This window comes from Mus musculus, chromosome 5 (assembly GCF_000001635.26).
Source record: "Mus musculus strain C57BL/6J chromosome 5, GRCm38.p6 C57BL/6J".
Classification (NCBI taxonomy): Eukaryota; Metazoa; Chordata; class Mammalia; order Rodentia; family Muridae; genus Mus; species Mus musculus.
This window is the reverse complement of record NC_000071.6, coordinates 90,251,748-90,277,670: the sequence shown is the minus strand read 5'-3', so window position 1 is coordinate 90,277,670 and position 25,923 is coordinate 90,251,748. Positions and strand designations below refer to the sequence as shown.

Sequence of the window (25,923 nt, the reverse complement as noted above, 5' to 3'; positions counted from 1 at the left end):
GGAGTTCAAGGTCATGCTTAGTTGTGTAATGGTTGAAGCTAGTCTGGGTTGCATCACACCCTGTCTCAATAGAGCAAACATTAGGATTGCTGTATATCTCCTTAAATAGTCAATGGAGTGTTTATAAAAGAAAAGGCTGGGGCTGAGACTGTATCAGTGGAGGAACACTTAAAGGCCTGGGTTTAGTTTCTAGCTTCAACCAAAGGTGATTCTGTAACTTAATCAACTTCATGTTTCTGAACATAATATAGTCTTAGTAACTTTTCCCCCTTAAGACGGGGTATCTGTATAGCCTGGGCTGGTCTCCCAGCAATCTTCTTTAAGCCTCCTGAGTGTTAGGATTAGGCATGAATAACCACACCTGGCTCTATATTATATTTTTAAATTATGATGGAATTACATATTGTTTATGAGGAAATATATAGTAATTTATGCAATTTTAACTAATAGCAGATTCTATTGAGGGAATAGAAACACTTTCTTTGGATTAAGAATATATATGAAGTGAAAAAAAGATACTGTTACAGTTTAGAAAGGGTGAGCTCTATTAAATAAGCTGCTGCATTAAAAAAATTAGTTGCTTCCCAGCATTAAGGAGATGGAGGCAGGCGGATTTCTAGATGAGTTTGTGGCCAGTTAGGGCTGCATAGTAAGACCCTGTCTAAATAAGATTAGTTGACTGTCAATGGCAAGACTTCTTAGTGGTTAAAGATGCTTTTCATCAAGTCTAATAGCCTCAGTTTGATCACTATAATCTAAATTGTAGGAGAATAAACCCACTTACCACTTTTCTTGTGATCTACATCTGTACTATGCCATGTGTTCTCACACACATACACATATAGGTAGGTAGATAAGTAGATAGACGCATACATACATTACATTACATATTTGTAAATTCAGCATGATGTCTCAGGGCAAGATGGGATTGACAAATTTGCTTGTTTATATCTTGACAAGGCCAAAAGATGGCAGGTACGGTGCTACAAGCCTATAATCTCAGTGCTTGAGAGATAGAGGCAGGAAGGCTACATAGTAATTCTGAGAATGTCCTGGACTACAGAAGACCTTTGTCTCACAACAAATCAATGAAGTAAAATTAAATTAAAATTTAGAAAGAAAAGACGAAAAGATTAAGAAGTGTGTGAGGAGAGAGAGGCTATTAAAAAAGGTAAAGTTATGGTGGTGGAGTGATGGCTCATTGGTTAAAAGCACTGACTGCTCTTCCAGAGGACCCCGGTTCAATTCCCAGCACCTGCATGGCAGCTCACAACTGTCTGTAACTCCAGTTTCAGGGGACCTTGTACCCTCACACACATGCAGGCCACAAAAAAAAAGAAAAAGAAAAAAAAAAGAAAAAGGAAAAAAGGTAAAGTGATAGTAAGAAAATGTAGGATTTTGATGAATATCTGGGGTGAAGAAGTATATGCTGTTAAGACTTAAACCAGCTTTTTATAAATTTGAGTTTCGAGGAATGTGTGTATATACCATTAAAACCATGTATTTCAGAGCTATAGCAGTTCCTTTTTATGTATGGGTTTGTTTGTTTATTCTTAGACAGGGTCTTACTGTATAGACCAGACTAGCCTGAAACTCAGAACCGCCTGTCTTTGCCCTCCTAAGTGCTGGGATTAAAGGTGTGTATTACTACCAGACTCACACCTGGTGTGTTTTAACTTTCTGTTTATTTTGTTCGGTGTGTGGGTATTTGAACAGCATGTTCTTCTCTGTTCCACAAGCATGCTTGGTCTCTATGGAAGCCACTAGAGTCTGTGTCATAGTTTTCTGAAACAGCCAGCCATGAGCTGCCATGTGGGTGCTGAGAAATGAATGTAGGTTCTCTGCAAGAGCACCAGGTACACTGGCTCACTGAACCCTCTCTCTAGGCTGTAATGTTGCTGGAGGATAAAGAAATCCTGCATTCCTCAGACCACACCACTTACTTTACTATCTGGAATAGAAAAGCATTTGGTTGGTCATTTGGCAAAGGAGGAAAAAGCGAGGAGCCTGACTTTAAAACTACAAAAACAATGTGCATTTATATTTATTATTGATCAAATAGTAGAATTCAGTAAAACTTGGAATTGAATATGCATTATTTCCCTTGTCCTTTTGATTTTGAGACTATTGCATTTGACCCAGAAGTGTGTTCTGATTTTTAGGGGACCAGGAAACTGTGTAGGGGCCCTTAGTACAAAGTTAAGTTCTTGTTTTCCAAACATTTAAAAATGAAATGAGCCTAAAACTGTGTGCCCAAGCACAATGTGATTTTACTGAGTGTTAAGTTATTAATGATAAAATTATTTTACTCAAACACTTAAGCAACAGCTATGTACATTAATGGAGGATTTACATAAATTAAAATGTACTTTTGTTTATATATAAAGATTTGACTGACAGTTGCTAGGCAGTGGCACACACCTTTAGTCCAAGCACTCACAGATCTCTTGAGTCCAAGGACAGCTAGATTACAGGACAGCCAAGGCTAAAACAAAGAAACCCTCTCTTGAAAACAAAAAGTGATCTGATGATGGATCCTTAAAATACTCATGTTTGGGAACTTGAGCTCACCAGTTAGGATTGTCTGTTGCTCTTAAGTGGGTCCCACTGTTTTCCAGCATCTACATGGTGGTTCACACCCATCCTTATCTCAAGTTCCTGGTGACCCAGTGCCTTCTTCAGGCCTCTGAGGGCACCAGGCAGTAATGTGGCACACATAGATGTAGGCAAAACACACATAGAATAAATGAATCTGAAATGAATGAATGAATGAATGAATGAATAAATAAATAAGTAAATAAATAAATTGTTTTGTAAATCCCTGTCTGGTTTCTACATTGAGCCTTTAAAAAACGTGTTGCACTTTTGCCTAACATGACATAAGTTTGCTATTTGTGCTTATCTAGAGATAGAAAAAATCTTTGCACATTAGAAAACAAACAGAACAGATAAAATGATAATTATTACACTTCTTCCTGATTTAGTTATTGAAATTGATTTAGAAATTTTGCTTCTGTGTCAAGGAGGTACATCAATATAAAAGTTAAATTCTTTTTTTAAAAAAAATATAATCTCTAAAAACACTTAATACTAGAATAAAAATCCCATCAACTCTAATGTTAATAGGTAATTTGTATGACCAAAATGTGCTGAACACACAAATGATCTTCTGAGTACTACCAAACTAAAGAGCTACTATGAGAGATTGAACATTCTCAAATGGGATAAAATGTCCAGGTTTCTTTTAATTAGTACTATTCAGAGGTAGAGGTCCTGACCTTGATTTCTAGCACAAACTAGGCAAAAGGCTTTATGAAGTTGTAAATAAAATTTGGAGATTAAAGTGCAGTACTCACAAATTATTTCTTGTTTCTATGAAATCTGATTGACTCTTGTAGACATGGAGGTAAAAGAAAGAACTAGTAGTTTTGCTCACGGTTTGTAAACGCTTGTATTAGCCTCTTTGCTGTCATATGTACATTATGTATGTCTGAACTTCTTGCCTTTATTTTTAAACTGCTATGGACTTTTCTCAAGTTAGAAGTAATATGAGAAGAAATAATTTTTATAATGTATCCATTATTTCCATCTATTTACTATCTCTTCAAAGGTGTAGATATGGGCTAGGACTATGGCCTAGGTGGTAGAGTACGGCCTAGCACACAAAGAATACTGGGTTTCACACCCTAGCACCATATTAATAAACCTGTTATGATGATCTATACCTCAAATTCCAGCACACAGGTTGAATCAGGAAAATCAAACGTTCAGTGTCATCCATTAGTACAGAGCATGTTTGAGGCCAGCCTGGGTTACATAAACTATGAAGTTTAACTTGGCTTAACATCAAGACTCAAATTATAGCTGGATGTGAATTATAGTGGGGCATAACAGCACATGCCTGTGATCCTTAGACTTTGAAGGTTGGGGATTATCTCAAGTTGTAGGTAAGTCTAGAGTTCAAAATGTTACGGACAGTGTTCCTCCCCCAATTCCTAAAGAGATAAAACACAGCTGTAAAGTGTATGTCATTGTCTTTTACCTCAATTGCCTAAGTCTTAGGTAGATGGGTTTTTTGCTTGTTTTTTCTGTTACTCTGCATTTTGTAATCTAGAGAAGAGTTTCACTAGAGTGATAGAAATACCTGAGGAGGCAATACTGTGCATTAAAGTCTTCTACTGTGTTCTGGGAAATCTGAGGCAGAGGGATTGGGAGTTGGAGCCTGGCATGTATTAACAAGACTCTGTCTCAACAACAACAACAACAAAATAGTTTAATTTAAAATTGTGGCTTGTATTAGTTGGAGAGACTCTGGGTTTAGCACTTGCTGTTTTTGCAGAATACCTATCACCCATGTGGCAGCTCATACCTGCCTCTAACTCAGGTTCTGGGAGAACTCATACCCTTTCTTAGCCCCTTCAGCACACAGACAGAGAGGTCCTGAGGGCAGCCTACATTCATTCTGTCCCTGCTTCATAAGAATTGTGCTTAGAAAAGCAGTTCATTAAAATTAAGTTTAAATTTGGTGATTTTTCTCATCTATTTGATACCTTAAAATGTTAGTTTAGTTAAACTTGCACATGATTTAGCTGTATCAGGAGATGAAATATTTGAAATTGTGAAGGTTTTCTTTATGCAGGTATTTAAAAGTACTTAGGTCTTTCGGTCCTTCCTGGTTTTAAATGTAAATATTTAGAAATAATAGGCTTATTATTAAATAATCGAGGCTAGCCTGGTCTACAGAGTGAGTTCCAGGACAACCAGGGCTATACAGAGAAACCCTGTCTCGAAAAAAAAAACAAAAAACAAAACAAAAAAAGAATAGGTTTGCTTCCTATACTAGATTTTTAAAAATTTGTATAATAATTAGCTTATTGAAGGTTTCATTTTCCTACAATACTCTCATGTTTTGTACTCCTTTGAATTAAGTCATGTGTATGGTTGTATCACCTAGTCATATAAATAGTAAAGGTGTTTGTCTGTTTTATTCATTGTTTTTGAGAGTTTCTCACTGTATATCGTTGGCTATCCTAGAACTCATTATATAGATCAGACTGGCCTCCAACTCAAACATTCACCAACCAGTACCCAAATCTCTGAGAGCTGTTACCATGCCTGGTTTTTAATACATGCACGCACATACAAACACACGGCGTTATTTTTCTTTCCTTTTTCTTTCTTCTTCTTCTTTTTTTTTTCTTTTCCCTATGCTTGAGATTTTACCTTAGGTACTTGAAATAATGCAGTACCTGTTTGGCCAGTATATAGTGTGAAGTCCGTAAAGGATCCTGACCTCTCAGGCACGCTTTCTTTCTTTTTTTGCACTGTAAATCATTGTTAAAATTCCAGTTTGTATTAATGGAGTATAAAAGCAAGATGATATCAATTGGAAATTGTGCACTTTGTGGGATAGAAGCAGTCTTCAGAACTTTACAGTTCTTATGTTATCTTCAAATCTTAGTCCCTTTAAGTTATTAATGAGAGAAATAAAACAGAGTGGGCCTCCTCCTCCTTTTAACTAACTTCAATTCCCTAAAAAATTTGACAACTCTCCTTACTCAGCTTTAAAATTTTTTTGATTTTTCAAAATAAATAGTTCTAGGTGTTTTTTTAAAATAGCTTTTACTTTAATTACTTTAAATTAAATTAAATAGTCATTGACAAGATCCTGCGGAATCCTCTACTTATCAACCTAACATGGAACAGAGCACTTGGGGGAAATGATGCTTAAAATTAATATTAAATATATGTTTTATGATGAGGGAAATATGTTTTGTTGATCACCTATTTTTTCATGCTTGTCTTTTTCATATTTTATATATTTTATATTTTCTATATATTTTTCTGCATTTAAGTGGGACATTGCTATTATAAATTACTCTCCAGAAGAATTTTTACACCTCATAACCTAAACCTATCTGTAGATTGCATATAAATACAGAGACTGTGGGTAGGGTAGGACAGGTATTTTTAACAGTCTCAGAATACTTGTAGATTTTCTTTGTGATACGGTTTGATATATAGAGTGTCCTTCTTTAAAAGCCCATCTTTAGTAGACAGTTTAATGTGGCCATCAAAATCTGAGTTTCTGTTTCCTTTTTTCTGAAATAAGACACAGTTTCTTTTCTTTCCATTTTTTTTTTAATGTAAAACATGAAATGAAGAGCATATACTGAAACAGAACTGTGACTCATTGACGTTTCATGTCCTTCTCCATTGTTGTAGTTGGTGCGTCTCTCCCTTGTGGCCACCCCTGATCTCTGCAGTCAGTGGCTGTGTCTCTGCCAGCTCTTCTGCAGAGCATCTATTGTGGCTCCCTCTCCATCACTGACTAATAGGATTTTTCTCATTTCTTGACTCTTGATCAGTTACACTTTTTGTCTTGTTTTTAGTTTTTTTGTAATGGAATTTGGCACTTATAGTTACTAGGAGGCTTTTATTATGTAAATATTAGTGTAGAAGAACATAAATATTTTATATAAATCTGTATTAGTAAGTCTTTGGTTATGTGACTTTTTTACAGCTATTGTCATTCATTGAACATTCCATTGATGTTTCCTGAACAAAAAAGAGAAAACAGCATAAGTTCCTTAGCTTTTTAAGAGTTCCATGGGCACCAAGTCTTTAATCCCTATGCATGCACAGATCTCTGAATTCAATGCTAGTCTGGACTATATATAGTGAGAGCCTCTCAAAAACAAGCATAACAAAGACAATTTTTTAAATCATCTGTGGATAGATAAACACTATGGTAATAGAATATAAACATCTTTTAAGATGAAATGGAGCTAGCCTGATACAGTTGCATATGACAGTGATTCTACTCTTACTGAGTTCAGGTGGGATTGTGAGTTCCCAGGCCAGCTTTAGCTACATAGCAAGACAAATGTCAGAACAAAGAAACCACAAAGGAAAGTAGAGACACATAATTTAGAACATTTTTAATTACTGTGTTAAAAAACAAGAAGAGCCATGCATGATGACACATAGCTTTAATCTCAGTACTCAGGAAGCAAGTCGTGTCTGTCTTCAGAGTGAGGCCAGTCCCCCAAAGAAAACCCACCATAATACATTGGGAGGCAGAGGCAGGCAGATCTCTGTAAGTTCAAGACCAGCCCTGTTTACATATAGAGTTCCAAGAGAGGACTACATAGACCCTGTCTCAAAGCATGACTTAAAGGATTGCAAAGCACATGGTCAGTTTATCACCTGAGAATGGTTTTCGTATTGAAAGACCCCATTACAGAGGCTCCTCTTACCCAGTTTGTGAGCTTGTCAGACTTCTCAATTTTATACATGGATTTCTTTTGGAAATACTTTTATTTATATTTAAATCCAACTACATAGTGGAAAAAGTACATTCACATCTTCATTTTTTTCAGACTACCTAAAACATTTTGCAATGTTTTAGTCAGACTGGTTAAGTTAAAAAATGCTTTGCAAACCGAACCAGGCAGTTTTCTGAGTTTGAGGCCAACCTGAGTCACAAAGAATATTCCAGGCCCCCAAGAGCTATAGTAAGACCCTATCTCAAAAGCCAGGTACAGTGGCATTCAGCTGTATTCACAGCATTCATAAGTGAGTAAGATCCTGTCTCAAAAAGAAAAAAAAAGGGTTGTGAATCTGTTAGTATTCACACATTACTCCAGAAGTTAATAGCATGATTAGCCTTCAGTTTTCAAAATACAGTGTGTTTCACGTGTTTTATCTCTTAAAGAATTTAGGGCCTTTATTTACAATTAGGTTACTTGAAAACAATTGTTTTGGGTTTTTTTCTTTTTCAAAGCAGAGTTTCTTTGTGGAACTGGCTCTGCCTCTGCCTCCCAAGCACTGGGATTAAAGGCATGTGAAACTATGCCTGCTACATTCTTTAAATTTTAAGGCTTTTAGCTTGGGGTGGTTTGTGGCAGGGAAGGGGATGTCAAAACAACCAACTTGGTCTCTGTATGGAGGAGTCTTCATCTTGTATGCTGTAAATTTTTCTGCTCTAACTAGTAGTCCTCTATTCCTAACCTTTTGTTCCCATTCTCAATGTTATACCTGATCTTTTCTGCTGGTTTTTCGTTCTCGATGATTATTTCCTCATGTACACAGGCTAGTGAAAATCGCCTGAAGCCATCAGAAGAATTCTCTGCTGATCTTCAGAGCACTCTCTCTGTAGTCCTTTCCTCTTTAGACTCTATTTTCAGCTAGGCTCTGGCTACCTGCCATTCCTACATTTGCATTTCTCCGCATTTTTTCCTTTGGAACCACCTATCTACCCATATCTCAACTAGTGTGTATGTGAAGGTTTGTGCATGTATGCACGTCTATATATGTGTGTGTATATTTTATATATGTATAACATATGTATATATATATAGCATATAAATTATAGACCAGGTATGGTGACACCGCTCTATAAATTCTAATAGTAAAGAGGCAGAGGATAAAGGAAGGAATGATAAAAGTTCAAAACCAACCTAGTACAGTGATGTTCCATCTCAAAAATTTAAACAATGTTATTTAAAAATAGTGAATATAATGTTTTAGTAGCCTTTGTACTATGTAAGTCACTGAAGCTAGCATATGGAAGAGGCTTCTAATTTCAGCACTCCAGTGGTGATGATCGCAATGAAAAAGAGTTCAAGGTCATCCTGAACTAAGGCAAATCTGAGCTATGAAGTTTCAGAATCACCACCCTAAAAGAAAAACAAACCATAGTTTGGCTAGTCATTGATAGAAGAGTTGTTAGTAAACCACATAGCATCCTAGTACTTGAGGAGGCCTGAGGCAGGATATTGTACATTCCAACCTAGCATGGACCACAGATTTTGATGTCCTCACATAATAGAGTGGTACATATGTATCTTTGTGCTTCTCATTAACACTGGAAAGTATTCAGATAAACTAAACTGATCTCTTTTTTTTTTTTTTAACAGACTGAGAGTAATCATGATACTGCACTAACACTTGCCTGTGCTGGTGGCCATGAGGAACTGGTACAAACACTACTAGAGAGAGGAGCTAGTATTGAACATCGAGACAAGAAAGGTAGCCCTTATTTTTGTCAGTTTTTCTTTATGGAATGTTTATAGAAACTATGTATTTATCAACAGCTTATAGCCAAGTATTGGTGCTTAGGTGTATTGGAAAAGAGTTGTTACTGGTTCTTTGCTTAACATATAGTAAGATGATCTTTTTCTTTCCCCAGGTTTTACTCCACTCATCTTGGCTGCTACAGCTGGTCATGTTGGTGTTGTAGAGATATTGCTGGACAATGGTGCAGACATTGAAGCCCAGTCAGAAAGAACCAAGGACACACCACTGTCCTTGGCTTGTTCTGGGGGCAGGCAGGAGGTAACTTTTCTCTTTAGCAAATATGAACTCATATATTTGTTTTCCATATAGGAAAATATTTGCCTGATTTATTGAAATTACTGTATAGGAATACGGTTAATACAATGTTCCGAGAAAAGTCATATATTGTATAGGGGAAACAGGTTAAATACACCAGTTATACTATCTTTTTGGAGTCACAACTTTCCAGTTTTAGATTTAGAAATTGCCCTGTCATCCATGTAGTTTCCTGTTCAGTGTAAAAGGCTTGTTGAGCCCGCCTGAGGACTCCAGATCTCCAGGCAGGAGGGGAGAGAGGCTTTCTGAAGTTTTCCTTTGACCTCCCCCGTTCTCGCTGCTGCACATGCTCACACACAACACAAATTCTATCCAATGTTAAATCTAGACGGTGTTACAATTTCTATCCATTGAAAAATCAGGAGCGTGTGATGGCTTGTATCTTTAATATTAGTACTCTGTAAGTAGAGGAAGGCAAATCTCAGGCTTGTAGATCAACTTGGTCTTTGTAGAGAGCTGTAGTCCACCCATGGAGACAGTGCACATAACAAAACCAACAAAACCAAAAACCAAAAACTTTTGTCTTAGTGTACTAATGCTGTGAAGAGACTACAGCTATTATAAAAGAAGACATTTCAGTTGTGGACTACCTTAACAGTTTCAGAGGTTTCGTCCATTATGGTCATGGCAGCATTCGAAGCTGTAGGAGCTCATTTCTGAGAGACTCTGGGTTTGGTGTGGGCTTTGGAAACTTGAAAGCCTACCCTGAGTGACATACTTCATCCAGCAAAGGCCACACCACCTGACCCCTCTCAAGAAGCACTGCTCCCTTATGACCAGGCATTCAGTGTAGGAGCCTATGGGGGCTATTGCTATTCACACCTCCACAGTAGCTTCCTGTCAATTCCTAATCATGATTTAGCTTGAAATATCCATTCCAGATAGAAGTTCAGTGGCAGAAAATTTTGCAGTTAAGTCTTCTATAAGTCCTAATCATGAGTTAGCTTTAAATACTACTTTCACAAATTAACAGATATTTTATTTTTAAACCAGAGAAATGTAAATTAATTTCCTTGATTTTAAAACAATAGGACATACTTTTTTGGGTTATTTACAACAAAAAAAAACAGGTGGGCTAGAGGTAAACTTATTAATAAATATGATTGATTAGCATGTTTAAGGCATTGGGTTTCAACTTAATATACATCAAAGCATAACCAAGATATAAGTTACTTCTGATGGAAAACTCTTGCCTATAAACACATTGCTCTTATTTGGTATCATTACAACAGGTATTTTGAAATAATTAGTATGATCTGGAAAAATCAATATAAAATTACAAGAACATTGCCTTTACATAATGAGATTTAGAATTTGCACACATTTGTCCTGTGATAGGTACTGTAGAACACTCAAAATATTTAAAACAGATATGCTTTGTGCCTGTTATTGGCATATGCTTGTAATCCCTGGACTTGGGAGGAAAAGTAGAAGAATTAATGTAAGCTTAGCCTATATAGTCCTAGGTCATGGCTATACAATAAAACACTCCATTAAAGTAATGCAGAGTAGGCTTATGGCTAGGCCAGCATACAAAGCGACTTGCCGCAGCCTGACTTATGATTTCCCACACACATGCTGATTAACAAATTTTTTTTTTTTTTTTTGGGTTTTTTTTTGGTTTTTCGAGACAGGGTTTCTCTGTATAGCCCTGGCTGTCCTGGAGCTCACTTTGTAGACCAGGCTGGCCTCGAACTCAGAAATCCGCCTGCCTCTGCCTCCCGAGTGCTGGGATTAAAGGCGTGCGCCACCACGCCCGGCTAACAAATTTTATAAGAAAAAGAAAGAAACAAAACAAAACAGAAAAATAGCTCATTGTGTCAAAGTGCACAAGAGACTCTCTGCCTCAGTGAGATGGAAACTGAGAACCAACTAATGAAAGTTGCTTCTGCTCTCTGCCACCTTCCTTATGAGGCTGCATATGTGCAACCATACAAAAAAAAAAAAAAAATGAAAGCCACTTACTCTTGCTGGCTTTAATGAAAGTAATCTATATCTTTATCTAAATAAATGGGCTTTAACAGACACGTCTCTGAATGGCCAAAAAGCTCTTGATACTCAACATTTGGCTCTCAGAGAAAAGTGCACTTGAGTCCCAGCAGTAGTGTCAGCCTTAGCTCCTGCATTGTTGATGGAGTTATTTCTAACTGCTCTTGGAATAATTCCAGCTGCATCTTAGAGAATTATACATCCAAGACAACTATTAGTAGTTAAGATTTAGTGCTGTGCCCACAGGCACAGACTAATATATTAAGGTTATTTAGGTTGCCAATATATGGAAAACAATTTTCAACTCTTCTGTTTGCTTAACAACAACGACAACAAAAACCACCATACAGATTGCCATTAGTCCCAGTGCTCAGGCCTGAGAGGCAGTCACATCTTATCCATTATCAGCCTGGCCTGCATGGTAATCACCATGTCCAAAAAAGAGGAGTGCTTGAAGTGATTCATGTGTGTAGATAAAATGGATCTTGGATAATTATTTTTGTAAATATAGAAATAACAAAAGTACTCATTTCTGAATATTCTCCCAAACTTTTGGGGTTTGAATCTTCTGTGAGCTCTTTATAAGGCTGTTGTCATCTGAGGCTGTAAGAATGAAAGAACTTATTTCCTTATATAACAGAAACCGGAAAGATACATCTAAAATTATCATTATCTTTAGAAAACATAGTCTACCTTTTTTTCCCTCCTTTAGGTGGTGGAGTTGTTGTTAGCTCGCGGTGCAAATAAAGAACACAGGAATGTTTCTGATTATACACCTCTAAGCCTGGCTGCTTCTGGTGGCTATGTGAACATCATCAAAATACTGCTAAATGCAGGAGCTGAGATCAATTCAAGGCAAGCTTTACTTGTCTATAGAAATTTCATTAAGAATATTGTGCTATAAATCTTTGGAGAATGCTGTTTTAGTGGTTTAAACAGTTTTTTTATAATTTGAAATAAAAATTTAAGATAGGTTTTATTCAAATATTTTAAAATGTTGACATAACTGAAAAATACAAACTGCTGTTTCTTAGGGTACTAAAGGCATTATTCTGAAACAGGTAAATATTTGGTTCATCATCATAGGATGGAGAATTTATTCCCTAGCTAGTTATTATATGCCATCTACTAAGAGTTCTCTGAGGAAGTTTTAATAGTATCTCAAAAGATGCAAGGGCTCATAAAGGTAGTTAAAATTTTAAGTAATCCTATAGAATCAAGAGTTTAGCCAGACTGGGTGGGTGATCCATTCCTGTCATCAAAGCATTTTGGGAGGTTGAATCAAGAAAATCAGGAATTCAGGTCATTTTGAGCTACCGTAGCTAGTTAGTCTGTCTCAAAAAAATGCAGGAAAATTTTATATTCAGGTTTTTTTAATCTTTGCTATACCTCTGCTGTGACACAAAGTTTTTTTCATTTTGTTCTCTCATACTTTTTAATCCTAGAACTGGCAGCAAATTGGGCATTTCTCCACTGATGTTGGCAGCTATGAATGGGCATACAGCTGCAGTTAAGCTCCTTTTAGACATGGGCTCTGACATAAATGCTCAGATAGAAACCAATCGGAACACTGCCCTTACATTAGCCTGCTTCCAAGGAAGAACTGAAGTGGTTAGCCTTCTGCTTGATCGAAAAGCAAATGTTGAACATAGGGCTAAGGTAAGAAAAATACTGAAATTTATAGTGTTTACTCTTAGGTACTGTGACAAAATATCTAAGAAAATAATTTTAAAGAAGGAAAATAGGTTTATTTTAGAGGTTATGATTTCATTACTTTCTAGCCTCATGCAAATGCGCGGGCATACATTTTTTTAAAGGTACTAATAAGTTATTAGCTGAAAATAATGTGGTTTTGTAAAGGTCAGGATACGTTATGAAGTGTCATTCACATCAACGAACTTGTATCTTGTACAGATTCTATTCCACTAATTTTAGGTAGAATTAAAGTTTTAATTAGCTGTAACTCAAACAAGTATCAGTACAGATATTTATGGATATGTGGAAACTATACCATATTGTTCCCTCAGATTGTTAACATTTTGGCTGTTTCTGGTCTCTTCCATAGTTTGTTTTTTTTTATTGTTTTTTTTTTTATTTATTTATTTTCCATTAAACCTAGACTGGCCTCACACCATTAATGGAAGCAGCGTCTGGTGGTTATGCAGAGGTGGGCCGAGTTCTTTTGGATAAAGGTGCTGATGTGAATGCCCCTCCAGTGCCCTCCTCCAGAGACACAGCTTTAACCATAGCCGCAGATAAAGGGCATTATAAATTTTGTGAACTTCTTATTGGCAAGTATGTCATGAGCATATTCTTTGTGTTATATATGTGTGTTAACATTCTGAGGGCAATGTCACTGTGTTAAAAAGTCAAATGCAATCTACACTTTCCTCTTTCTTTGGGCTTCAGGTTGACAGTAACTGTTCTGTGTCAGACAGTTGCAATTTTAGTTACATGATAGCTACCTGTCAGTTTTCCAGAAAAATGCTTGTGGGTTTTGGCTTTTGAACTTTAAAATTTTTAAAAGACTTATCTGTGTGTAGTGGCACGTGACTTTAATCCCAGCTCTTGAGAGACAGAGGCAGGTAGATCTCTGTGAGATAGAGACTGAACTGGTATGGATATTCCCTCGCAGGATGCTGTTCGTCTCCTTGACACTATTTATTTAAGGTGCTGAATGAGTGTTCAGAGTTAGTAACTTTTTAAAAGGAAAGCACATTGAATATATAAATGTTTAATTTGACAGAAGTTCTCTGTAATACAATTTGTCCTGAATTTTTTTCCTCTTTAAATTTTCATGGCAGTTTATTTTTACTGCTGCCCCATCATTCCATCTCATGTAAGAAGCTGTCTTCCATTTCCAGGGGAGCTCATATTGATGTGCGAAACAAGAAGGGGAACACTCCGTTATGGCTAGCAGCAAATGGTGGACACCTAGATGTGGTTCAGCTACTGGTGCAAGCAACTGCAGATGTAGATGCAGCAGATAACCGCAAGATAACTCCGCTCATGGCTGCATTTAGAAAGGTAGTTCTTATATCCTCATTCTCTTGCAGCACTGCACATGGCCAGTTGTGTGGGAGAACACGGCTTAGTGATTATTCTGAACTTAGTTCTGTGATGTAATAACTTTGATGAAAGCAGTAATACTATGTGCAAATGAGATGCTCTACTTGCAAGCCAAATAGATCTAATATTTCAAAAATCCTGCAAATGTGATTCATATTGGATATTAAAGCTAAGGATAGTTGCAAAGATATTCTAGGGTGACTGGCTGGATGACTCCGTGAGTAAAGGTGCCTGTCATGAAAGCCTGACAACTCCAGAATTGTCCTCTGACCGCTACATGCATGCCCTGGCATAGCCGCCCCACCCTCCACCCCAATCATGGGTATATACACATGGAATAATAAAGTAAAATAAGGCATGTATTCTAAGGTATACATTTGAAATCTAGTTATAATTTTGTCTCACAAAATAACATTTGGATGATTTCTTACATTCCCATTAAACAGTAAGTTTTATTGTTGGTTTTATTCATTCACCTGGGTTTTCTGTTATTGGCTTGGTTTGGGCTTTGTCTTTTTTTTTTTCTTTTTTAGTTTGGCTTTGATATGGATTCTCACGAAGTTGCTTTGGCTGGCTTTGAACTTTGCTGCAACTTACAGATTATACTTTTTCCTCTGTATAAGAGTGCTGGGATTGAGCTGGAGGGATGGCTCAGTGGTTAAGAGCACCGACTGCTCTTCTGAAGGTCCTGAGTTCAAACCCCAGCAACCACATGGTGGCTCACAACCATCCGTAATGAGATCTGACTCCCTCTTCTGGAGAGTCTGAAGACAGCTACAGTATACTTTAAAAAAAAAAAAAGAGTGCTGGGATCTATACAAGTGAGACTGGCCTTTTGTCAGTGAAAAGCCTATCAACAGTTTAAGGAAAAGTCAGTGTACTATATTTAGAACTAGGATTAAAATTTTTAGATGGAGCAGACACAACTTTTTATTTCTCTAGTCCAATTGCACAGAACTATTACAGGGTGTTTTGGCCCAGGCTATCTTGAAACTCTCTCTATAAGATGACTTTAAACCGTAGATACTCGTGGGTCAACCTTTCTGAAGGAGACACTTATATATAAACCCATCATTAGGATTATAGCTTAAAGAGAGAGTAGTTGTCTAATTGCGTGAAGGTCTGAGCTTTACCCCTCCCCCCACTACTACAAAAACTTTTCATTCATAAAGCTATCTTATGGACAACATGTAGTATTTTTAGGATGTAAGTTACATGATATCATTTTTCTTTCCTTTGAGTGTATTTTTATTTTTTCTACCCTTGGAGATAAGGTCTTGGCAAACTTATGAAGATCTGCCTGCCTCTGCCTCCCATGCTGTAGTTAAAGGTGAACACCACCACTCCCAGTTATGTATTCTTGTTTTTTATTCCTCCTTGCCTCTGGTTCGTGTAAACTACACAGACACTTGCTCCCTTTTTAGCATTTAAGGCTACTCTTGGCTCAGTGGCGTCTTTTCATATTAGAATCTTAACTCATTTGCTATTGAAGCCAGCACAGTTTAGTCCTTAAATCTCAGCTTCCATTATGAATCCCTAATGAAAGAGAGTCATGCTGTTGTTTGATCTTTTTCTTACCTCCTGTCTGGTTACCTTTGTTCTTAACTGGAATGCCCATTATTTTTCTAGTTATTCATTCTTTGGGGGATTTTAAATTTCCCCTTCACAAACTGTTCCATCTTGTTGGAGTTCATATAAAGGTTGTAGAAGTTCTATAATGCTTTTGCAACCCTTTGTTATGTCCTCATTTATTCTTTTCTACAAGTATTGCAATTACAAAAATAGATCGCCAAGTCCAGCAGCTTGCCCACCTAATTCTTTCCCTCCTTCCCTCTTATAAATGAATGTTAACAGGAAAGGTGATGTATTAGTGGTAGCATAGAAGCATTTTAAGGACTATAAGTATTCATTTAAAGCCAAGGATAAAACATACAAGTGCAAGTTAAAGGAAGAGAGAGCCTAACTTCTCTCAGTATTTTGGAAGCTGGGTTAGTACAGTCTGCCTTACATAACAGGTTCGAGACCAGCTTCAGCATGGGGAGTGCTCATCCTTAAAAGGTGGAGGGGCCATACACCTTTATTTTCAGCACTCAAGAGTCAGAATCAGGCAGAGATAAGCCACCCTGGTCTATCGACATAGTGACCCAGGACAGTCAGGGCTACATAATGATCTTCTGTATCAAAAATAGGCAAATAACTTAAAGCATGACAGAGTAAGAGCAAAATGGCTTAGCAGGTAAAGGTACTTTCCATGCGCACCTGCCCATGTAGAGGTGCTAGAAGGGAATTGAATTCATACATGACATAAACACATGAACATGTATATAGGAGAAAGTTTTTCCGTGTATATATACATGCAATACTAACTACTGTCTACCCATATTACCTAAATTGTAGGTATTATCTCAGAAATTAGTAAATGCTGAGGAAAAAGGACAGTAGGCTCATAACCAGAAGATGTGTGGGTATAGAGTTTCTTTCTTTGAGACTGTTGTGGGATACTTGGTCCTCACACTTAGCCTCCCTCACTTATGATTGTGATTAAGGAATGGGCAACCAGACCTCTCTGGTAACAAATTGTTACCTTTTTATTGAAGCAGGATCGTACTCTGGTCCTGCCTGTCCAAGGCTTGCTGTGTAAACCAGATTGGCCTTGAACTCTCAAAAGTCTTTCTGCCTCAGTCCTGGAATTGAAGGTATAAACTTAGAATTAAAAAATTAAAAATGAGTGATAGCAGAAAAAAGGATGATGACATTTATAGAATATTTTCTTACTGAATGTTTCTGTCACTTCATGCTGATATCCATTCTTTTATTCAGAGCGTTTTAGAATGTTAGTCCACATTGTTCTTTATTTTAGGGGAAGGCAACATGAGAATGAAAAATGGAACAAAAGACTGTTCTTTCCATTTATAGTATAAATACAAAGGTCTTCACTTTGCATCATGAACATTAATGTCAATGTTAGTTCAGACAGGGGATTTACTGAACTCTGTTAGCATCTGCTTTTGATCTAACAGCAATATCTGCTTTTAGGGTCATGTGAAGGTGGTGCGCTACTTAGTCAAAGAGGTCAATCAGTTTCCATCAGATTCGGAATGCATGAGGTATATAGCAACCATCACTGATAAGGTAATGTGGGGTTTAGATTCACTGTATATACAAACTGGGGATTAGTTTTGGTTAATACTGCTTTTGTGCCCATAGAACTTGGTGGGAGCAACAAAAAAAAAGTGTAATATTTATGAATTTTTAAAAGATGTAGCTAAATTTGTAATGTATTCTGAGAAAAATCTTAGTAGAGCCTTATTCTCTAGCAAGAAACCTTGATTCCTTAAACATCACAGAAATTGGTGGAGCTATAAATTTGAGGAGGATTCATGGCTGGAGGTAAAGTTCAGTGTTAGAGCAGTGGGTCCTGCATTCTTTTCTGCCCCAATAGGATTCTGTTTTGCCCAGCACTTGTGGCTTGAATTTTGGCAGGTGTAGGAGAATATAAATCCTACCAGAGAATTAATTGATAGCTCCCACTATCGTTTTTGACGTACCCCTCTATGTGTGTGTGTGTGTGTGTGTGTGTAATCTTGACGAAGGCCAACAAATCCATAATGTATTTTGTTGCATCATAATGAGCAGCTCTCCATTCATTTCAGTGTTTACATGAACTTGTTCATTGTCCTGCCTAACTCAGAATTGAATGTTTTTTATGAGGAATTGGAGGTAGGGTTGTTGTTTTTTTTTTTTTTTTTTTATTCCACTCCCTGGAGACAGGGGAACCTCTATCTCCATAACCCTTGGTACCCTGTGACTCACCATGTAGAACAGATTGGTCTAAAATTCAGAAACCCACCTGCCCCTGACTCCTGACTCCTGGGACCAAAGGTCCCAAAGCACTATCGCCCAGGCTTAAATAGTTATTTTAGTATTTTCTTGCTTGTTTTTTTGTTTTGTTTTGGTTTTTCAAGACAGGGTTTTTCTATGTGTTCCTGGCTGTCCTGGAACTATGTAGCTTCTGCCTGCCAGGTTCTGGGATTAAAGTTGTGTGCCACCATGCCCAGGCAAATTTTTTACTACTAGGTAATGAAATGTTCCTTTGTTGGTTTTTTTAAGTGTGTTTTGAGAATGAAATCATTAAATGACCCTGTATATGTCTTTACATCTGTTTTTTTGCTGACATTGATCCCATTTCTTTTCTTGTTTGTTTGTTTGGTTGGTTTGGTTTTTGGAGACAGGGTTTCTCTGTGTAGCCCCCCCGCTGTCCTGGAACTCACTCTGTAGACCAGGCTGGCCTCAAACTCAGAAATCCGCCTGCCTCTGCCTCCAAGTGTTGGGATTAAAGCCAAGAGCCACCACTGCCCGGCTATCCCATTTCTTTTTAGCAAGTTAACCAGTACGCAAAAATTATAGCTGTGGTGTGTATTTGTTTTTGTTATTAGATTTATTTATGTGTTTGAGTTATTTGCCTGCATGTATGTATGTACACTATGTGAGTATGCATTGTCATAGGCCTAAGATAATGTGTATTAGCTCTTTCATAGATGTTTTGAGATTACTCTGCCTACCCCCAGCTTGTTTTTTAAGTACCTTAATGAATGTCGTGTTTGTAAGACTCTTTAAGTATGAGTTGTCGTTTGAAGCTGGAAATATTTCCAATTTTTCATTGTAGGAGATGCTGAAGAAGTGTCATCTTTGTATGGAGTCAATAGTACAAGCCAAAGACAGGCAGGCTGCTGAAGCAAATAAGAATGCCAGCATACTACTGGAGGAGCTAGACCTGGAAAAGGTAACAGATGCCTCTCTGTGATACCTTCATCTTCTATAGTTTATCCATGTGTTCAATTCTGTTTTCTTTCTCTTCAATTTGTCACAAATTGTTGCAGTTGCTAATACTGTTTAAATGTTTACTTAGACTGTGTATCATAGCACTGGAGCAATATTGATCCCACCCCCCACCCCCACCCCACCCCCAGCCAACAAGGGAAAAGTAATTTTTTTAAATCTTCTAGATACATTCTATCTAGATTTTAGTCTTAACTAAATTTCTCTTGATTCTCAGCCACAACCATAGACTATATTTTATGTCTAGGGCTTGGGTCACTTTTCCAGTTCTGCACACATCTTGTCTTCTAGGCTCCAGATGCCTGTAATCTACAGCTGCTGCTGTTCATGGTGGTCATTTATGGTACTGGTATTTCCAAAATACTGCTGTCTTTCACTGTAACTAGGCTTCACCAGTAGCCTCTCATAGGCTCTCTTCATGGTGCCAAGCCTCAGCTCCTTTACATGACCCCTTCAAGTCCTGAGTTTTTGCAACCTTTCTTGGCCTCTCACAGTGCAGAGCCTCAGCTGCTCTTCAGGACCCCTTCATGCCTTCAAAACCAGTACCACTTGAGTAACTTTTACACATTACTAAGTCCAGCCACAGCACAAAGTACAACCTTGGCTATCTCTGGAACACAGCCTCTGTGCTCTCAGGAAACACTTCCCAGAAGATGTCACCTCAATGATGCTGGTCTCTTCTTAATCACCTCTAATTTCTTAGCTCCAGCTAACCAGCATCAATAGTCCCAGTAATGCAAACAGCACACCCCCACATCATGCACTAACTACCTGGGGTATCCTATTCCTTATTGACACAGTCCTCCTTTTTGACCCATTATTTCCCTGGATCATCATACAGTTTTGTTGTTTATTTTGGCTTGAGACAAGGCCACAAGTCTATCCTGACTCTCTGGATTCTACCTTCCACTGCTGGGATCACGGGTCAGGGCCCTTGCTCTCCAGTGACTTTCACTTACCTAAAACCATAAGCTACATGTTTATCCTGTTATTTCTTTTGTGTGTGACTATGTGAATGTATATACGGGTGCTTACAAAGCCAAGAAGAGGGTGTCTGATCCTCAGGAGCTGGAGCTATTGGTGTCTGAGATGCCTGAGTTGGATGCTAAGAACGAAACTCAGGTCTTCCGGAGTAGCATCAAATATGAAACTGCTGAGTTGTGTCCTTTTTTCATGATGCTAACTCTATTTGCATATCTGGGAGAATACATAGTAAACATGATCTTTAGCCATGTGGGGAGGTGGGGGAAGGAGAAGGGAGCCAGGTACAGTAGCTAAGGGTACAAAAGGAACAGTTAACCAAGGTGGTTAGATTATACAGGAAAGAACAGCTCAGCCCCCTGGGCTGAAGAGTTCAGGGTAGGGACAGAGTAAGAATACAAACCAGGAGGACCATATAACAGGTAGGGACTGAGCAGTGTTGAGAGAAGCTGGTGGCCAGGTTGGCTTTGATAAGGTAAGGCCTTTTGTCCTGCTTATGAAACTTAACATTAATATCTGGCTGACAATATCCCAACTGAAGTTAGATCTTCCCTTTAAACAAAGTTAATAGTTTTAGGATTTTTTGAAAATACTTAGGAAGAATCTAAGGTTGTCTAAGGCCTTGAAATTTACTGGGTGTTTTTACAAAATAGAAATAATTTTTAAATTAGTATGTGTCTGCAGTTGTTATTCAAACATATCAAAGAGGTTTTCCTCAGACACTGGGACAGTGTACTCATGGTGCCAGGCACCATTCTCAAAATGCAGTCTCAAATTCCATTAGTCAGGGCTTTATAAAGGCAAAACTCACAAAGCTATGTATTTCATAATGCCTTTGTGCCGCCAGGAGCAAGAATGTACACTGAAGCACTTTCCACCTACAGGAGTCAAGCACACGTTGCCTACATGCCGTCTGGGGCAAGCAAGCTTGTTCACAGAAGTAAGAGTGCTGGGCAAGATTAGGCAGTTACAAGAACATTCCCCATTCTAGGGCAAGTAGGGCTTTTTTTGCTTAAATCGTGGGGCTGGTGAGATGGCTCAGCGGGTAAGAGCACTGACTGCTCTTCTGAGTTCAAATCCCAGCAGCTCACAACCATCTGTAATGAGATCTGATGCCCTCTTCTTGTGTGTTTGAAGACAGCTATAGTACTTATAATAAATCTGTGGGCCAGAGCGAGCAGGGACTGAGCAAGTAGGGCGGACCGGAGTGAGCAGAGCAAGCAGAGATCCTAAATACAATTCCCAACAACCACATGAAGGTTCGCAACCATCTGTACAGCTACAGTATACTTACATACATTCTCAGCTCAGAGACTAACCCAACTCAGTTAAGGCCTCATCTTCCTCCCCCTGCCTTTAAAATCCTCCATTCCTGGTTTGCCTTAGTTTCATTAGTAAGTTACTACCCCCCACTCCTATCAACAGAATTTTATGTTTAAAGTCAGGAAACAAGGGTGTTTAAAGTGTTTTAAAATTCACCCTCTAGTGAGCATTCAAAAAGAGAAGCTTTAAAGTGACTTTTTCCTGCCAGTAAATCCCAGCTTGGAACATGAGGAAGGAGGGTCACCATGAGTTGGAGTACAGCCTGTTCTGCTCTGTGTAGTTAGTTTGGGGGTGAGAGAGTGTGTTGAACATCATGACAGTCTTTATCACCCTCCCTCCCTGCCTGGCCTGGCTTCATTCTAGGTGTCATTAGGTAAGCAGCCTGTCACTGTTCTGTATCTTCAGTTTGTATGACATCATTTTTTGTCAACTGTTTCCTAAAAATTTGCCTTTACCACTTCTTCATTATTGTGTGTATGTTGGGGGATACAGAGGGGAGGCAATGATTCGGTGCGTGAGGATGCTGAAGGCATTGGATCCTGCTGGAGCTCAAGTTAGAAATGATTGAACCATCAAACAAGGCTGCTTGGAGCCAAACCGTCTTTTGCCAGAGTAGTATAACCTCTCACTCCTGAACTCTCTCCAACCTTAAAAAAATTCCTATAATCATTAAAACAATTTTTTGAAGTGATAATTGCTGAGCCATATCCCAGACTTCTCTTTTGAGACAGGGATTGAGGTGTAGCTTATATTGGCCTCATACCCTTACTTTGGCGAGCCTTGAACTGAAAAGACCTTTGCTTAAAAACAGTAATTAAAACCTTTAATTCGAGTGCTCAGGAAGCAAAAGCAGGTGGATCTCTCTGAGCTTCAAGCCAGTCTATTCTACATTGTGAGTTCAAGGTCCGCCAAAGCTACATAGTACCTCCCAAAAAAGGAGAGGGTAGTATAGTATAAAAATGATCATTATACTCCTAATCTGTGTGCATTACTGTCCGCCTCTTCTTTTTTCCCCCAATCCTTCTACTTTTATAAGTCTGTAAGAAATTCTTGCTTGGAGCTTATTCTTCGGCCCAGAGTGGAGATACTGCCCTACCTGTGTCTCCCCTCTCTACAGTCACTGTCTGCTAAGTATGCTTTGTGTCATTTCTCTCCAGCAGCGAGTTCAATTCAGTGAATTTTAATGTTTTTAAATTGCCTTCTAATTAATGTTACATGACTACTTTTATTCAAAGTAAGTTTTATTTTTATTTTTCTAATAGTTAAGGGAAGAAAGTCGAAGGCTGGCTTTGGCTGCTAAAAGAGAAAAGCGAAAAGAGAAAAGAAGGAAAAAAAAGGAAGAACAAAGAAGGAAATTAGAGGAAATTGAAGCCAAAAATAAGGAGAACTTTGAACTTCAAGCTGCTCAAGAAAAAGAGAAACTTAAAGTTGAAGGTATTCTTTTCCAGCTGAGCATGCAGTCAAAATCAGCTGCACCTAGTAGCCCTAATTCCAGTTATATGGTAGGCTGAGGTAAAAGGATCATGTTCAAGTCCTGTTTGGTCTGCAGAGTGAGTGGCCCAGTGGCACAACTTGATTAGATTGTCTCAGAATGCCAGGAAAGTAGTGCTGGATCTGTCTCTGGTCTGCTCAGTTGTTTTTACTTAAGTATTTGATGACCACAGGTTATAAATGTAGTTGTCTCATTTTGTTTACTCACTTATTCCCCGACTTTATATTAACTTACATTCTAAAAACCTTTTTTGTTGTCGTTGTTTTTTTTTGTTTTTGTTTTTGTTTTTTTCGAGACAGGGATTCTCTGTATAGCCCTGGAACTCACTGTGTAGACCAGGCTGACCTTGAACTCAGAAATCCACCTACCTCTGCCTCCCAAGTGCTGGGATTAAAGGCCTGCGCCACCACCACCTTGCTTATAAAAACCTCTTAATGGACATTTTCTTCCATTCTTGATTTGTAAAACCTTTGGGTTCATGTCTTTCTCCCCTTTTTTTGAATTTATATAACCACATATAATTGACCACTTGAGTATTTTCCCATAAGTGATTTATTCCCAACTGTTTCCAAATATTTTCTCTTGCTGTCATATCAGTCTCATCAGTGAATGACTAACTCACTATTGCTGCTTTTACAGAAGAACCTGAAGTCTTGACAGAGCCTCCAAGTGCCACTACCACCACTACCATAGGAATATCTGCTACATGGACTACTTTGGCAGGTTCCCATGGTAAAAGAAATAATACCATAACTACAACCAGCTCAAAGAGGAAAAACAGGAAAAATAAAATTACTCCAGAAAATGTTCAAATTATATTTGATGATCCACTACCAATCTCGTACAGTCAGCCAGAGAAGGTGAATGGAGAGTCCAAGAGCAGCAGCACCAGCGAGAGTGGGGACAGTGACAACATGAGGATTTCCAGCTGCAGTGACGAGAGCAGCAACAGCAACAGCAGCAGAAAGAGTAACAATCATGCGTCGGCTGTGGTCACGACCACTATGGCCAGCAAGAAGCAGCCGTCTGTTCTTGTTACATTTCCAAAAGAGGAGAGAAAATCCGTTTCGGGCAAGGCTTCTATAAAGTTAGTTCCAAGTTCTGCTTTTACTGGTGCTGTGTTAAACACCTTGTGAGACAAGTAAATTACCAAATACTTTTGTATGGTAAAGAATACTAAGATGTTGTTTAGATTTTATGCTGAGAAAATAAATAATTTTCACTATGTAATTTTTCGTGATTGTTAAACTTAGCTTATGAAAAACATGGATAGTGAAGCTGGGTCATGCCTGTAGTCTCAGCCTTTGGGGAGGCTGAAGCAAGAGTTCAAAGGTTCAAAGCCAGTTTGGGCTACATGTTGACTTCAACATTCTTTTAGTATCTCAACTTAAATACCAATTGATGTTAAAGAAATTGGAAGAAATTCATTAACAAAATAAGACATATTAGCATTCATATTACTCATTTCTGCAACTGGTTACGTGGCCTTAATTGGTATTTATAACTATTTTCTTCTACTACCCAATCATTATTAATGTACTTTCCCTCCTTTGTTAAAGATTGTCAGAGACTGTCAATGAAGGGACCAGTAATTCTCTGTCAACTTGTACAAAATCTGGTCCGTCTCCTCTTTCCTCTCCAAATGGGAAGTTAACAGTAGCAAGTCCTAAGCGTGGGCCAAAGAGGGAAGAAGGATGGAAGGAGGTCGTAAGGCGGTGAGTGACTTTTGGCTTATTAGTTAGACTCCTCGAACTGTTCCCAAGGTTACAGACACAATCATGTCCCAAACCTCGATCTGGTCAATGGACAGCCTTTTACAAAGCGAGTCTTTAAACCCTGTCTTTCAAACATGAATAAACTCTGGGAAAAGCTGTGCTTCTCAAGAGACTCCTTTTTGTGGGGATGGAACCCAGGCCCTCTGCCGTGCTAGGTGAGCACTTCTGAATATCCGCAGTCCAGTTTGTGTTTTCATTTGAGACGAGGTTTTAAGTTTGGACTAACTTCTGATCTTTCCGTCCTCACCTCGGTGCTTTTCTAGGATAACCACATAGGGCTATTTATTGAGGCAGGGTTTAGCCTCCTAAGTCCTCAAAATAAAAATGACAGGCATGTGTCAACACATTATTGCTTATTCTCTCAAACTCCACCCCCCGCCTCCCCACCCCCCACACACATACTTTTTTTTTTTTTTTTTTTTTTAATTCAAGGTCTGATTGTGTAGCTCTGGGTAGCTTGGAGCTTAGATCGCCCTGTCTCTGCCTCTGTGTCTTAGGGATTTGTTTCTGTGAAGAGACACCATAGCAAGGCAACTCTTACAAAAGCAAACATTTCAGTTGGGGCTGGCCATTATCATCGTGGCAATTTTGCAGACAGGCATGGTGCTGGAGGAGCCAAGAGTTCTACATCTTGATCCAAAGGCAACCAAGAGGAGACTTTTCTTCTTCATTGAGCAGAGCTTGAACCATTCACAAAGTGTCACTCCATAATTATGGCCAAGCATTCAGCACACAAATCAGTGGGGGCCAAACCTATCAAAACCACCTCATTCTACCTCCTGAGTTGTGAGATTACTGCCATGTCCAGCTAGACTATGACTTTATGAAGTGTTCTCTTTAGCTACTGTTAGGAACTTATGTCGGCCTTTTTATTTTTCAGCAATGGTGATAAAATAAAACCAAGGGCCTCCCAGGTGCTAGGGAAGTGCGCTACCACTGAACAATCTCCCCAGGTTATATACCAGTTTGAAGATAAATGTGCCAAGCCAGGTAGCACTTGGGAAATGGAAGCACTGGAGGATCTGTAGTTTAATGTTATCCTCAGCTACATAGTGAGTT

General features: G+C 38.4%; 1 protein-coding gene across 9 annotated transcripts in view; it reads left to right on the top strand.

Annotated features, from left to right (window-relative positions):
• Ankrd17 (ankyrin repeat domain 17) overlaps window positions 1–25,923 on the top strand; it is a 141,528-nt gene that overhangs the window by 91,023 nt on the left and 24,582 nt on the right. For all 9 annotated transcript variants that reach the window (NM_198010.2, NM_030886.2, XM_006535289.4 and 6 more), the window contains 11 exons: window positions 8,922–9,033; window positions 9,194–9,339; window positions 12,098–12,240; window positions 12,831–13,044; window positions 13,505–13,680; window positions 14,250–14,412; window positions 17,491–17,586; window positions 19,121–19,237; window positions 22,860–23,031; window positions 23,729–24,176; window positions 24,649–24,804. In NM_198010.2, coding sequence (NP_932127.2) covers window positions 8,922–9,033; window positions 9,194–9,339; window positions 12,098–12,240; window positions 12,831–13,044; window positions 13,505–13,680; window positions 14,250–14,412; window positions 17,491–17,586; window positions 19,121–19,237; window positions 22,860–23,031; window positions 23,729–24,176; window positions 24,649–24,804 — 1,943 coding nt within the window. The remainder of the gene's footprint in view (window positions 1–8,921; window positions 9,034–9,193; window positions 9,340–12,097; window positions 12,241–12,830; window positions 13,045–13,504; window positions 13,681–14,249; window positions 14,413–17,490; window positions 17,587–19,120; window positions 19,238–22,859; window positions 23,032–23,728; window positions 24,177–24,648; window positions 24,805–25,923) is intronic.